At 47.9% G+C, this 13282-nt stretch overlaps 1 protein-coding gene across 2 annotated transcripts in view; it reads left to right on the plus strand.

Annotated features, from left to right (window-relative positions):
• The window catches only part of TMEM268 (transmembrane protein 268), a 16797-nt gene that overhangs the window by 605 nt on the left and 2910 nt on the right, over positions 1-13282 (plus strand). The window contains exons 2-7 of one of the 2 annotated variants that reach the window (XM_031059244.1): positions 2933-3243; positions 5273-5382; positions 7862-7969; positions 9688-9837; positions 10787-10897; positions 12897-12974. In XM_031059244.1, coding sequence (XP_030915104.1) covers positions 3144-3243; positions 5273-5382; positions 7862-7969; positions 9688-9837; positions 10787-10897; positions 12897-12974 — 657 coding nt within the window. In that variant the 5' untranslated portion in view covers positions 2933-3143. Of the gene's footprint in view, positions 1-2932; positions 3244-5272; positions 5383-7861; positions 7970-9687; positions 9838-10786; positions 10907-12896; positions 12975-13282 lie in introns of both variants that reach the window. The other variant, XM_031059245.1, reaches the window with a different exon arrangement.

The following is a 13282-nucleotide window of genomic DNA, read 5'->3' on the forward strand; positions in this document are numbered from 1 at the left end:
GGTTGCTCCTCAAGGTGCCTCAGGAGGGATCAGAGGGAGCTTTGGGGGGACCCAATCCCCAAATGGGCAGTTCTGCAGGGAAAGGCAGAGACCCAAACTGTGCTGCGCTGAGAGGTAAAAACAAAGCTGCTTTGGCAGAGGAGCTCCCAGCATTTCCTTCCTGGGGATGGCTGGGCTGCTGCACCTTCAGTGTCACCTCCTGGGGCCTGTCCTCCAGAGGCCCCAAATTCTCATCATCTGAGCCAGAGAGCCTGGATTCATCTCCAAATGGATGTGCCAGCAGCAGCAACAGGGTGGTTGGTTCTAATCAGGATTTTCTTCAGGTTTTAATTTTTTTCTTTAGTTTCCTCTTTGCTTCTGTCTTCTGTGGGTTTTTCTGTCTTGATTTCACACTCCCTTCTGTTGGATGGCAAAAGATGGAAAGGAGTAAGAAAACCCAGTCTGATTTTGGTGCTGGGATGTGCCCTGTGACACGTGGTGCCCATGATCCCCATGGGCAGAGCTGTGCCCAGGGAACCTCTCCTCACCTGTGCAGGTGAAGAGCAGGTGCTGTGCCCATCCTGTGTGCACACACTCCCTGCTTGGATCCTTTAAGTTTCCAGGGATGCTTTAAGTTCAGATCCTTTAGGATCCTTTAAGTTTCAGCTTTTTAAAGGAGTTTTCAGCCCTTTGGGGTCTTTTTCCCCTGTGTCTCCATGGTTTTTTCCCCTGTGTTTCCATATTTTTCCCCTGTATTTCCATGTTTTTTCCCCTGTGTTTCCATATTTTTCCCCTGTATTTCCATGTTTTTTCCCCTGTGTTTCCATATTTTTCCCCTGTATTTCCATGTTTTTTCCCCTGTGTTTCCATATTTTTCCCCTGTATTTCCATGTTTTTTCCCCTGTGTTTCCATATTTTTCCCCTGTATTTCCATGTTTTTTCCCCTGTGTTTCCATATTTTTCCCCTGTATTTCCATGTTTTTTCCCCTGTGTTTCCATATTTTTCCCCTGTATTTCCATGTTTTTTCCCCTGTGTTTCCATATTTTTCCCCTGTATTTCCATGTTTTTTCCCCTGTGTTTCCATATTTTTCCCCTGTATTTCCATGTTTTTTCCCCTGTGTTTCCATATTTTTCCCCTGTATTTCCATGTTTTTTCCCCTGTGTTTCCATATTTTTCCCCTGTATTTCCATGTTTTTTCCCCTGTGTTTCCATATTTTTCCCCTGTATTTCCATGTTTTTTCCCCTGTGTTTCCATATTTTTCCCCTGTATTTCCATGTTTTTTCCCCTGTGTTTCCATATTTTTCCCCTGTATTTCCATGTTTTTTCCCCTGTGTTTCCATATTTTTCCCCTGTATTTCCATGTTTTTTCCCCTGTGTTTCCATATTTTTCCCCTGTATTTCCATGTTTTTTCCCCTGTGTTTCCATATTTTTCCCCTGTATTTCCATGTTTTTTCCCCTGTGTTTCCATATTTTTCCCCTGTATTTCCATGTTTTTTCCCCTGTGTTTCCATATTTTTCCCCTGTATTTCCATGTTTTTTCCCCTGTGTTTCCATATTTTTCCCCTGTGTTTCCATGTTTTCCCCCTGTGTTTCCATGTTCTTTTTCCCTGTGTTTCCATGTTTCCCCCCTGTGTTTCCATGGGTTTTTTTCCATGTTGTTTCTCTTGCCTCTGTTTCCTTTCCGACATTCTTCAACCAGAGACTGTCCTGGCTTTGTGCAAGGGGGTAAATACAGCCACAACCATCAGAAAAAAATAGAAAGAAAAAAATTCAGAAACAAGTCAATCCCTTTTGGAAGGGGAGTGGGTGAGATCTGTGAGGGATCCTCCCACTAGAAGACAGCAACAGGCTCCTGGTTTGAGCAGAGGTTAAAAAGTAAGCGGTGGTTTTGGAGAGCTGGAGTGGAAGGTAATTGAAAAGTAAACTCCAGAGTCTTCCAAGCGTTTTAACAGGCACCCACAGGTGCTGGCAGGAGGTTAGAGAGCTGTGTCAGCAGGGGAAAAACACCTGGAAAACCTTGGGCACTGTGCCTGCTGGGAGAACTTCCCTGAGGAGAGGGGAGGGGAAAGGAAAAGAGAGGAGAGGAAGAAGGAAAATAGGGGAGGAGAAAGGAAAAAAGGGGAGAGGGGAAGGGAAAGCAGAGGTGAAGGACAAGGAAAAGAGAGGAGAGGGGAGGGGAAAAGAGAGGAGAGCAGAGGAGAAGGGAAGGGAAAACAGAGGAGAAAGGAAGGGAGAGGAGAGGAGAGGAGAGGAGAGGAGAGGAGAGGAGAGGAGAGGGGAAGGGGAGAGGAGAGGAGAGGAGAGGAGAGGAGAGGAGAGGAGAGGAGAGGAGAGGAGAGGAGAGGAGAGGAGAGGAGAGGAGAGGAGAGGAGAGGAGAGGAGAGGAGAGGAGAAAGGAAGGGAAAGCAGAGGAGAGGGACAAGGAAAAGAGAGGAGAGAGAAAAGAAAGGAGATGGGAGAGGAAAGCAGAGGAGAGGGGAAGGGAAAGCAGAGACCCTCAAAGGCTTCACTGCTGTGGGAGGGAGCTCCTGCTTGGCTCTGCCTTCAGCAGATGCATTTTTCTGCCTCATCTGCACTTCTCCCCTCCTGTGGTGAGGATCAGTCCCCATGTCACTGAGCAGGAGTGTCACTTCCAGGGAGGGGCATTTCCACCAGCTCCAGGTCCTTCTGAAGGTGATGGCAAAGAGGTTTGGCAAGGAGAAACCCTGACTGTTCCTTGCTAATTGCTTGCAAAATGTGAATGCTGATGGATGTCAGGATAATTTAAGGAATATTTAAGGATAACTTTTCCACCTCTCAACAAAAACCAAACATAAAAAGTGAGTCAGTGTGTACTGAGCTCATACTGGCCAACACCAGGTGCTGACATCCCCCAGGAGCAGAGTCTCTGTTGTTATCCTTTATTTGCTGTCTCTGCAAGATTTGGGATGTTCTTTTTTCTCTTTTCAGGGCTAAAAAATGCCTCGTGGCTCATGGGAAGCAGGATGGCCAGGAGGGCAGCAGTGGGAGTGAGGGTTTCACAGTCTGCTCCCCACTCAGCTGCTGTGGGGCTGCTTAGTGCTTCCCAGCAGGGAGAGAGAGAGAAATGCTGAATTAGAGAGAGAAATGCTGAATTTCTGACCAGAAAACACAGAATCCTTCAAGGAGACACACCTTCAGCATGGCCCAGAAAAACCAGACTGGTGGAACTGAGAAAAATGGGTCCTCCCTCCTGTACAGCAAAAGTGATCTCAAGGAAGGAGCCCTGCAGTGGGTGCCAGGTAAGGGAGCAGCTCATTGCTAAAGGGAGAGGCAGATCTGAGCTCAGTGTCCTTAAAATAACCACTGACAGATTTTACCAAAGATGCTCTTTAACAGCATCTCACTTGTGAAAGCACCAAAACACTGTGGATGTTTCAGCAGCTTGGGAAGGGGATGGAGATGCTTTGGGGGGATTTTTTTTAATGCCTGATATGCAGGAATGAACGAATCAACCTATAGAAAAGCAGTCCCTGCAAGGCCTCTCCTCTTGACCTTTGAAGCTGAGAAACCTTTGAGAAATTTGACCTGTGCTGGGGGCAGCAGGGCAGGGGGATTGTGCCCCTGTGCCCTGGGCTCAGGTGAGACCCCACCTGCAGAGCTGCCCCAGCCCTGGCCCAGCACAGGGAGGAGCTGGAGCTGCTGCAGAGATCCAGAGGAGGCACCAGGGGGATCAGAGGATGGAGCAGCTCTGCTGGGAGGAGAGGCTGGCACAGCTGGGATTGTTCACCTGGACAGGAGAAGCTTTGGGGGGACCTCAGTGTGGCCTTGCAGGGCCTGGAGGGGCCAACAGGAAAGATGGGGAGAGACAATTTCCAAGGGCCTGGAGGGGCAGGACAAGGGGGAATGGCTTCAAACTGAAGGAGAGTGGGTTTAGATTGGAGATTAGGAAAGAATTCTCCCTTGGCAGGGTGGGCAGGCCCTGGCACAGGTGCCCAGAGCAGCTGTGGCTGCCCCTGGATCCCTGGAAGTGCCCAAGGCAAGGCTGGGCAGGGCTTGGAGCCCTCTGGCTGACCCATGGATGGCTGGTCACTGACACCCCCTGCACCCTACAGCAGGGCCAATTTTTGCTCCAAATGTCCCCAGAGCAGCCCCAGGACAGCTGTCTGACCCTGGAGCTGCAAAGGGGAAGGAAATTAGGGTGAAACCTTTTTAGTGAAGCAGGATCTCAGCTGAACCAGCCACTTCCTTAGGCCCAAACTCTTCCTCTCTCTTTAGCACAGCTTGTGTAAGCTCTAGGTGGGTGCCAGATGGGCTGCCTGGAGATCACAGCTCTCCTGTGCTGCTCCTCAAATCTAGGACAGGCTGTCCTCACACTCTTTAGGCTCCTGACTTGAGTCTAGGATGCATCTGTGATCCTGGCCCGAGCTGACACTGGAAGAGCCTTGAGCAGAGCCACACTGCAGCCATGCTGCTGGAGGGTCTGGGGTGCTCCAGGACAGCCCTGCCACGTTCCCAAGCAATGGGATTGCTGGAAAACACTTGAATTCATTGCTCAAGTTGGTTTTTATGGTGCTGGGGGTCTCCAAGAGGGCAGTGAGCCTCAGCACCACGAAGCAACCTGAGCCCACTGTCCTTCCATGTGGTGGTGCAGCAGCAGGCCAAAGGCCTACAGACCAAATCCTGACTCGAACCAACAGAAGCCATGAGAACGCCAAAACTGTTTTTTGAGAAAGCCAAAACTGTTTTTTCTACAACTCCAGGGGCTTTCAGATGGCCATGGCCATGGTGAGGGCACTGCAGGCTGCCCAGCCTGGCACTGGGTTCTTGTGCCCACGGTGGGGAGCAGGGTTGGAATGGGCAGCAAATCCTGGTTTTAACATGTTCCTGGTGGGCTCTCTTGGCAATTCCAGCTCACAAAACAACTTGTTTTCCCTGAGAAAGAGCTCTAAGACTCTGGAAAACAAGTTGTTTGAGTCAGGGTTTGGTTTGTAGGCCTTTGGCCTGCTGTTTCACCTCCACACTTGCAGTCAGGGGTTGCTGAGGCAGGACATTGTTGTGCTGCAGATCAGAGCATCTGTTATCTCATGTTATCTCTGGCTGCTCACTCCTAGGATGTTTTTGGGATTTCCTCCCTCTCTACAGTGTTTTCTTCCAGGGGTTCTCAGGCAGCTTGCAGAGCTCCTTAGCAATGGCCAAGGAGGACATTCTGGATCAATTTAAGTCACACCTGGGTGGTTTGTGTTCTCAGGCTCCCCTTTGCCAGATGCTGCCTGGCTGTGGGATAAACCCTCCCAGTGCTGTGCTCATGGCTCTTTTGGGCTCTTGCAGAACACCCCCAAGGCCAGGTGCTGCTGGTGCTCAGCATGGACAACACCTGCCCCAGCTCCTCCTTCGACATGGACCTTTGTGCTGACAAACTGCAGTCCCTTGGCATCCAGGTGAGCTCCCCTGGGAGAGTTAATTCCAGCTGAATTTGCATAATTTGCATTTACACCCACGGCCCAGATGGCTTTGGGGTTTTTTTTGGATCGAGAGTTGCTTATTTCAGCCCAACTTCAGTCTATTCCCCGTGGGCTGGAAGTCAACTGGGATGAACTTGGCTTAAATCTCTGTGTAGAAACTCTTTGAAGATAACTTGAGGTGAATTTTGCTTAAAATTCACTCTCATAGGGCAGAGCATCCCTGGGATATCTGACTTGTCTTGTCCTTCATCACAAAAAGGCGTTTTCTTCCCTTGTGACTGTCCCTGCCCTTCCCAGGCAGGTTTTACTCACTGCAGCTGAGGCAGGAACACAATTTTGGATCTGTGGCAGCTCTGTGGGTGGGATTGGAGATGCTCCCTGTGGGAGGCAGCTCTGGGACACACATTTGGGTTGCAGTGCCCCACGAGGAGTGGTAGTGAAATGTGAGAAATGAACTTGTAGAAAATTTACGCACAAAATTTATACACGCTATATAAAGATTCGATCAAACTTTAAAAATTGTCTACAAATTCATTTCTGACAGTGAAACAGCAAGCCAAAGGTCTACAAACCAAATCCTGACTTGAGCCAAGAAGCCATGAGAAAGCTGACAGCTCTGGGTGAGAACAGAGTTGTGCAGCAGGGAGAAACAACTTGTTTTTCCTGAGAAAGAGCTCTAGGACTGTAAAACAACCTGCTTTCCCTGAGAAAGAGCTCTAGGGCTGCGATAAACATTAGCCACTTGTATAAACTGTTTATACATGTTAGATAGAAAAATGAAAACTATCTCTCACAAACAACTTTTCCTGCATGTACACACTGAGGGTTTGAGTGACTAATCAATACAGAACAACACCTTGTTACTGACCAGCTGGGGGTAGACAGGGGTTGTTCTTAAAAAACCCTATGAAAGGGGATGTGAGAAATAAACTGGGATGGATCCTTTTTTTTTGCACCATAAAATGTGTCCTGCATTGTTGGGAAGGATGGAAGTTTGACAAGAAAATTTCACAGCTGTGTGTGCTTGGCAGAAAGATCTCTGAATGTAGAACCTAGGAGCAGAATAGAGATGGGAGCAAGTTTTGATATAGAAGAAGATGTCTAAATTGAGGATTGCTGAGCCAGTCTTAGTGGACAACTAAAAAAGCAAAGGTTAATTTGAGCTGGAAGGAGGCTTTATGACTAAAGCAAAGGATATGTTGACCACAAACAAAAAGATGCTTTTTCCAAGCAGAAATAGTTCTTAGGAAAAGGAGAAAGATACCACAGGCAAACATGTAGATGTGCCAAGTAGAAAAATGTCATTTTAGTGGCCCCCCAGCTGGATAATAATTAGCACTGACTCCATGATTCACAGAAGGCTGATCAATCTCTTTATTATATATATAATTATTAAGAAACCCATTGCTTTTATAGACAGTTATGATACACCTGGACCCAATTGCTCCTCCAATCCAAACACCATCACCAGTGGCCAATTAAGAAACCACCCCTTGGTAAACAAATCTCCATAACACATTCCACATGTGCACAACAACAGGTGCAGCAGGTTAAGATAAGAAATGTTTCTCATTCTTTTCTCTGATCTTCTCACAGCCTTCCCCAGAAAGGCCTGGGAAAGTTGTGTCTGCTCTCTGTGGCCAGAGAGCTGCTGCCACAGAAAAAGGGTCTAAGAATTTTCCACTTCAGGAAAACAGAAAAACAACTTTAAGCTAAAACTGTACCATACTAACTCATGTGGTTGGATAGCAATACTGTAATATGGTAATGATAGTTGTGATAGGCTATAGGTAATAGTAAAGGTATTGATTGGTTCTTATGTATTAAGATGCTCAGCAAAGAAAAATATATATTATTTTCTTTATATAGTGTATATATATTTTTTCTAATATATAATTTTCTTTGTATTAAAATATAATTTTAATTCAGAACTAAAGGGGCTTCAGGCTTGCCTATAGCAGTAACTGGCAGTTTTAGGTGTTCCTCTGTCATCCACGACCCATGGCTGCTGTAACATACAATAAACACCATTTTGTATATAGTAAATGGCCTTTTGAAGAGCTGTAATATACAAAAAACAGCATTTTGTATACAATAAACAGCATTTTGTATATAATAAACAGCATTTTGAAGAGCTGTAATATACAATAAACAGCCTCTTGAAGAGCTGTAATATACAATAAACAGCATTTTGTATATAGTAAACAGCCTTTTGAAGAGCTGTAATATACAGTAAACAGCATTTTGAAGAGCTATAATATACAATAAACAGAATTTTGTATACAATAAACAGCATTTTGAAGAGCTGCCTGATGTCCCACATTCTCATCTCAGGCTCTTCCACTGCATCCTTCTTTACTGTGCCACAGCACCAACGAGCTTTGCCCAGCTGGCTCTGCTGGGGCTGGAGCCCACACTGGAGGCTGGCTGTGGTTCTGTGTTTGTTCCTGGGCAGGTGCCGATGGATCCATGGAGAAGGCTGATCCAGGAGGCAGTGCTGAGCCCCCAAGTGAGGCGGTACCTGTTCTACAGCTCCAGGGGCTGCCAGATTGCCATGGCCATGGTGAGGGCACTGCGGGCTGCCCAGCCTGGCACCGGGGTTCTTGTGCCTAGGGAGGGAGCGAGGTTGGCTGGGCAGCAAATCCTGGTTCTGACACGTTCCTGGTGGGTTCTCTTGGCAATTCCAGTCTTGGGGCTTCTGTTGGTCGGGATGACCCTGAGATGTGTTAGAAAGTTTCTTTTCCCAGCCCAGCAGTCAAAGAAGGAGTCAGAACTCTTCTATTCTCGTTCTCAAGGTTGTTCGTTGTTTCTTATCTATAAAATGATTTCTCTGGCCTGCTGAGGTCTGTCCAGCAGGTCAGAGAGAGGCACTCTGCCTGCCCCTGGAGTGGTGTTATCTTTTTATACTAAAAAATAATGTATACATTATTTACAGCTACTTCCCAATACCTATCACCTATGCTACACAGTGAGTTTCTACCTTAAACCAATCCAAAAGTGCCACCATCACAGCAGAAGACGGAGGCCAAGAAGAAGGAGAAAGGCTGGACACACCCAGATTCCTCCATCTTGCCTCCTGAACCCCCATTCTAAAAACCTCAAAAATCTATTTTTCACCCTGTGACACACTAACTATTATTCTACTTAGACTTTTGTGGCTTTTTCACCCTCATATAAGGCTGGTAATTTTTTCCATGGGTCATAACCAAGGTTACAGGTGTCTTGGGCTCTGTGCCAGGGTCTCTGAGCCCCCTGGCAGGGATTCAAGCCATCCAGGACAGCCAGAGGGATGTCCTGAATTCTGACATTTCAGCTCAAAGAATTGCTGCAGATGGAGGGCCCTCTCTCCACCCTGTTGCTGGCAGTCCCACTAAAGCAGGCTGTCCATGGGTGACCAGCACATGCTGAGGTGACAGCACCTACAGGCTTGTTGTAGAACTTGATTTTAAAGATCTGAAGACATTCTGGTCCTGATGCTAATTTAGACAAACAAATCAGTCAACTTTTGGTCTTGTCTTCTGATGAAAGAAACTTCTCCAGAGACCCAACCACAAGCATCTGCTGTGAGGCTGGTGCTTTGCAGTGTGCTGAGGGTGTGATCAAACCCAAATCTTTAATTCCTTTTTTATTTTTGTTTGGATAGCCATTATACAAATATTCTCCTTTCACTGATACTGTAAGAATTGGTGCTTAGTGTTTTGAGGAGTTTGGTGCTTGTTTAGTGTGCCTGAGTTTTGTCATTATGAGAAGATGCCGTGCCCTACATGTCACACTGCTCCTAGGCAATCTCCTGCCCAAATCCACGCTCTGTGAGGTGAAGGAATTCAGTTTTCCCTGACTTTAACCCAGCCCTTTAACCCTGTGTCAGTGCCCCCTGGTTGAGCATTACTGTAATGGAGTGGTCTCTGCACCATCTTGAAATAAGAACTTTCTAAATCCAGGCACTCTGAGAATTATTATCAATATGCCTCAGTGAGTGCATTCCTCATCTAAATGGAAGAACTCAGTTGAAAACCTTCCTAGGGATGAATCATCATTAATAATTCACTCTTTGTCTTTGGTGAGTGGTGATTTTTTAAAATAAACTAGGGCTCACTCAGTCCTTCCAATCCTTTCTTTCCTCTATTTATTATTGGAAAGAAGTTTTGTCCTTTCTCACCCTGTGAAAAATCTCATGGGACCTAATTTATAAGGGAGAAGGGAGTGCTATTTCCTTCTTCCTGTGACTTTTCTCACTTTCATGGGTTTGTGACTCTCACCAGCCTCTCTATTTTTCCCCAGGTATTCTACATCTCTCTCTGGACAAACCTTTACTCCACCCTCCAGCTGTGGTCCCTGGGCCACTCCTGGGGGGCTGGAGTGCTGGTGACGCTGGTGGCCCTGGCTCTCACTGTCCTGGTGATCCTGGTCATTGATGGGCACCAGAGGAAGGTGAGAGGAGGTTCCTGGAGTGGGAATGTGGAGATAGGGGAGCAGGATTCCTCCTGCTGGGGCATTCCCGAGCTGCAGGCAAAGAGGGAACATTTTTACAGCACTGAGGGAAGGCAAGGGATGTTCTGCAACGAAGGGAGGGGATGGAATGCTTGAAAGGGAAGTGTTGGAGCTGCTCAGGCTGGCTCAGACCTCCTGCTGCTGGAGATCAGAGGGTTAGAGAATCCCAGCTTGGTTTGGGTTGGAAGGGCCCTTAAAGCTCATCCAGTGCCACCCCTGCCATGGCAGGGACACCTCCCACTGTCCCAGGTGCTCCCAGCCCTGCCCAGCCTGGCCTTGGGCACTGCCAGGGATCCAGGGGCAGCCCCAGCTGCTCTGGGCACCCTGTGCCAGGGCCTGCCCACCCTGCCAGGGAACAATTCCTAATTCCCAATATCCCATCCATCCCTGCCCTCTGGCAGTGGGAGCCATTCCCTGTGTCCTGTCCCTCCATCCCTTGTCCCCAGTCCCTCTCCAGCTCTCCTGGAGCTTCTCTGAGCACTGAGAGGCCCCAGCAGGGTCACCCTGCAGACCAACCCTTGCAGAGGGTGGATTGTGCTCCCACAGCAGCTCTGGCTCCTGCCCTGCTCCTGATGATTCCTCCTGGCATTCCCTGCTGCCTCTGGCATCACTGGCACCATTTCTTTGGCTGAAGAATAATATTGGAAAGTCTTGATTCAAAATCCAGAGGGGGATTTGGAGCAAATGATTCTTCCAAGAGGAAACCAGGCAAATGTGGGAGTTCACAGAGGTTCAGGAAAGGAGATTGCTGGGGGGTGGAAGGGAGAACATGACACTGGAAATCAATCCCACTGTTCTCCTTTCAGAGCTGCAGTATTTGGGATTATCCAGCTGCACTTTGTAGACTTTTGCTGTGGATTGTGTTATTTTTCCTTGCATTCTTTAACAGCTAAACGTGAACACAGATGTGAGGCTGGCAGCTGTCAATGAAATCTTTCTCAAACACAACATAATCCTGGGGATTACAGATGTCCTGGACGGGCCACACAGCATCCTACAAGTATCCTTGGTGGGAATTGGTCAGGGAATTGGTCAGGGAATTAGTGGGAATTGGTCAGGAGGGATAATTGGTCAGATCCCTCCTGGATAAATTCCTCCTGCTGGAGACATTTATCAATTCCATCAATTACCTTTATCAATTATCACAACATCAATTATTATTGAGGCTGTGATCCAGAGGGTGGCATTCCTAGGACCTGCTTTGTGTCCTACAGGCTGGTATGAGGAATTGGGATGTTTTTATTTCTCCTGTCAATGGGGATTGAGATATGCCCAAAGGTGATTGGAAATAATGAGTCTAAAGAATTGAAGTGGGATTCATTAGGGCAGACAATTATTCCTAAAAATATAATTGTGTGCCACTGATGGTTCTGCCTATAAGCAGAGGGATAGCAAAGTTCCTATGGCAAAAAAATCCCAAAAACTGCTAAAAAATCAACAGGGAGAAAACCAAACAGTCCCCCAAAAGCTCTAACATGGAGAAAAACAAAATCCCCATCCTTGGGCTCATTTGCTGCTTTTCAGAGATGATTTTTCTGCACTAGACAGAGGTTTAGGGGAATGATGAGAGTTTTAAGGCTCCATGAAGGTGTTAAAGGAAGGTGAGAGAGACACAGAGAGAGGCTTAAAATACAAATGGAGAGGGAAGGCAGAGTGAAGCAGGGAAGGGGACAGGGTACACTGCAGGAGGGCAAAGTCATTCAGGAGGAGGAGGAAACCCTGAAAAACATGAATTCCACGTTTGTAAACCTGAATTCCACATTTGTAAACCTGAATTCCACGTTTGTAAACCTGAATTCCACATTTGTAAACCTGAATTCCACATTTATTCAGGCCAGCATAGTCTATTAGAGGACTAATCCAGGGAGCCTTCACCTTGACCTACCTGTCCCAAAACTGCCTGAGAGCAGCAAATAACCCAGAGATTTACAAGGGTTCTGGCTGCTCCAATGTCAGATCCATTTTAACCCTCTGGATTTTGCATTTTTCCTGCATCCCTGTGCTGCTGGCAGGTGCAGCAGATGCACAAGGACAGAGCTCTGGCTGCCTCAGCTGGCAGGACTCACATCCCTGACACGCTGCTCTTGGAAAACTCTTCTCAAAAATGCCCTCAGAGCAGCACTGAGAATGGGCAATTTTGTAAAAAATCAGTGGAGTGAATCCCTAGAAGTAAAGGTGAGACAGCAGGAAGGGGTTTAGGGCAGCTGAGGCTGTGGGGTCACTGAGATGAGCGATGGGAAATGACCCTGGCTCATCCCAGGCTGCAGGGGCTGAGCGAGGAGCACTGGCTGCTCTTTGCTTCTCCATTAGCTTGGGGTTTTGTCTTAGCCCAGACCCTCCTGCCTTCAAACCAGCCACTGGTTTCAAACGTGGAATTCAGGTTTACAAGTGTGGAATTCAGGTTTTTCAGGGTTTCCACCTCCTCCTGGCTTCAAACCTGTCACTGGTTTTAAACCAGCCATTGGTTCACAAATGTGGAATTCAGGTTCACAAATGTGGAATTCAGGTTTTTCAGGGTTTCCTACTCCTCATTCATTAGGGCAGACCATTATTCCTAAAAATGTGTTATAATTATGTGACACTGATGATTCTGCCCATAGGCAGAGGGATAGCAAAGTTCCTGTGGCTTCATGGCTTCAAACCAGCCCTTGGTTTTAAACCTGGCTTCAAACCAGCCCTTGGTTTTAAACTGGATTCAAAGCAGCCACTGGTTTTAAACCAGCCACTGGTTTAAAATGTGGAATTCAGGTTCACGAATGTGGAATTCAGGTTCACAAATGTGGAATTCAGGTTCACAAGTGCGGAATTCAGGTTTTTCAGGGTTTCCTCCTCCTCCTGCCTTCAAACCAGCCCCTGGGCTGTGTTATTTGGTCCTGGCTCTCCTGAGCCCCCTGAGGGCATCACCTGCCTCAGCTCTGCTCCCTGGGAGCCCATCCCAGCCTCCACAGGGATGGGAGGGGAGGCATGGAGAGATTCCTTCCTTAACCTGCCCCTCCCAGCTGTGCTTTGTGCACTTCAGCCCCCAGCGCTGCCTCCAGGCCCTGGCAGCCCACATCACTCACCTGCAGGGGACACAGGTAAGGGACACTGGGGACAGCCTGGGGACACGGGCAGCTCCTGCCCCAAGCCCTGCATTGGCTGCGGTGGAGGTGAGCAAGGACAGAGAACTGGCCCAGGTCCCCTTGTGGCCAGCAGTGCTGGCACTCTGTCCCCACAGGGGTGACACCGAGTGACTGCTGGCCTGCAGGTGGCCCTGGGGACCTGCCCACTCTGTCCCTGCCTCCTCGGGCTTGTTTTTGCCTGGGATGGAGGTGGGCAAGGACAAATGAGTGTTTGAGTGCCCTGCTGTGCACCGGGAGCTGGGCAGACTGGGAGGTGAATAAAG

This window comes from Geospiza fortis, unplaced genomic scaffold, assembly GCF_000277835.1.
Source record: "Geospiza fortis unplaced genomic scaffold, GeoFor_1.0 scaffold85, whole genome shotgun sequence".
Lineage (NCBI taxonomy): Eukaryota > Metazoa > Chordata > Aves > Passeriformes > Thraupidae > Geospiza > Geospiza fortis.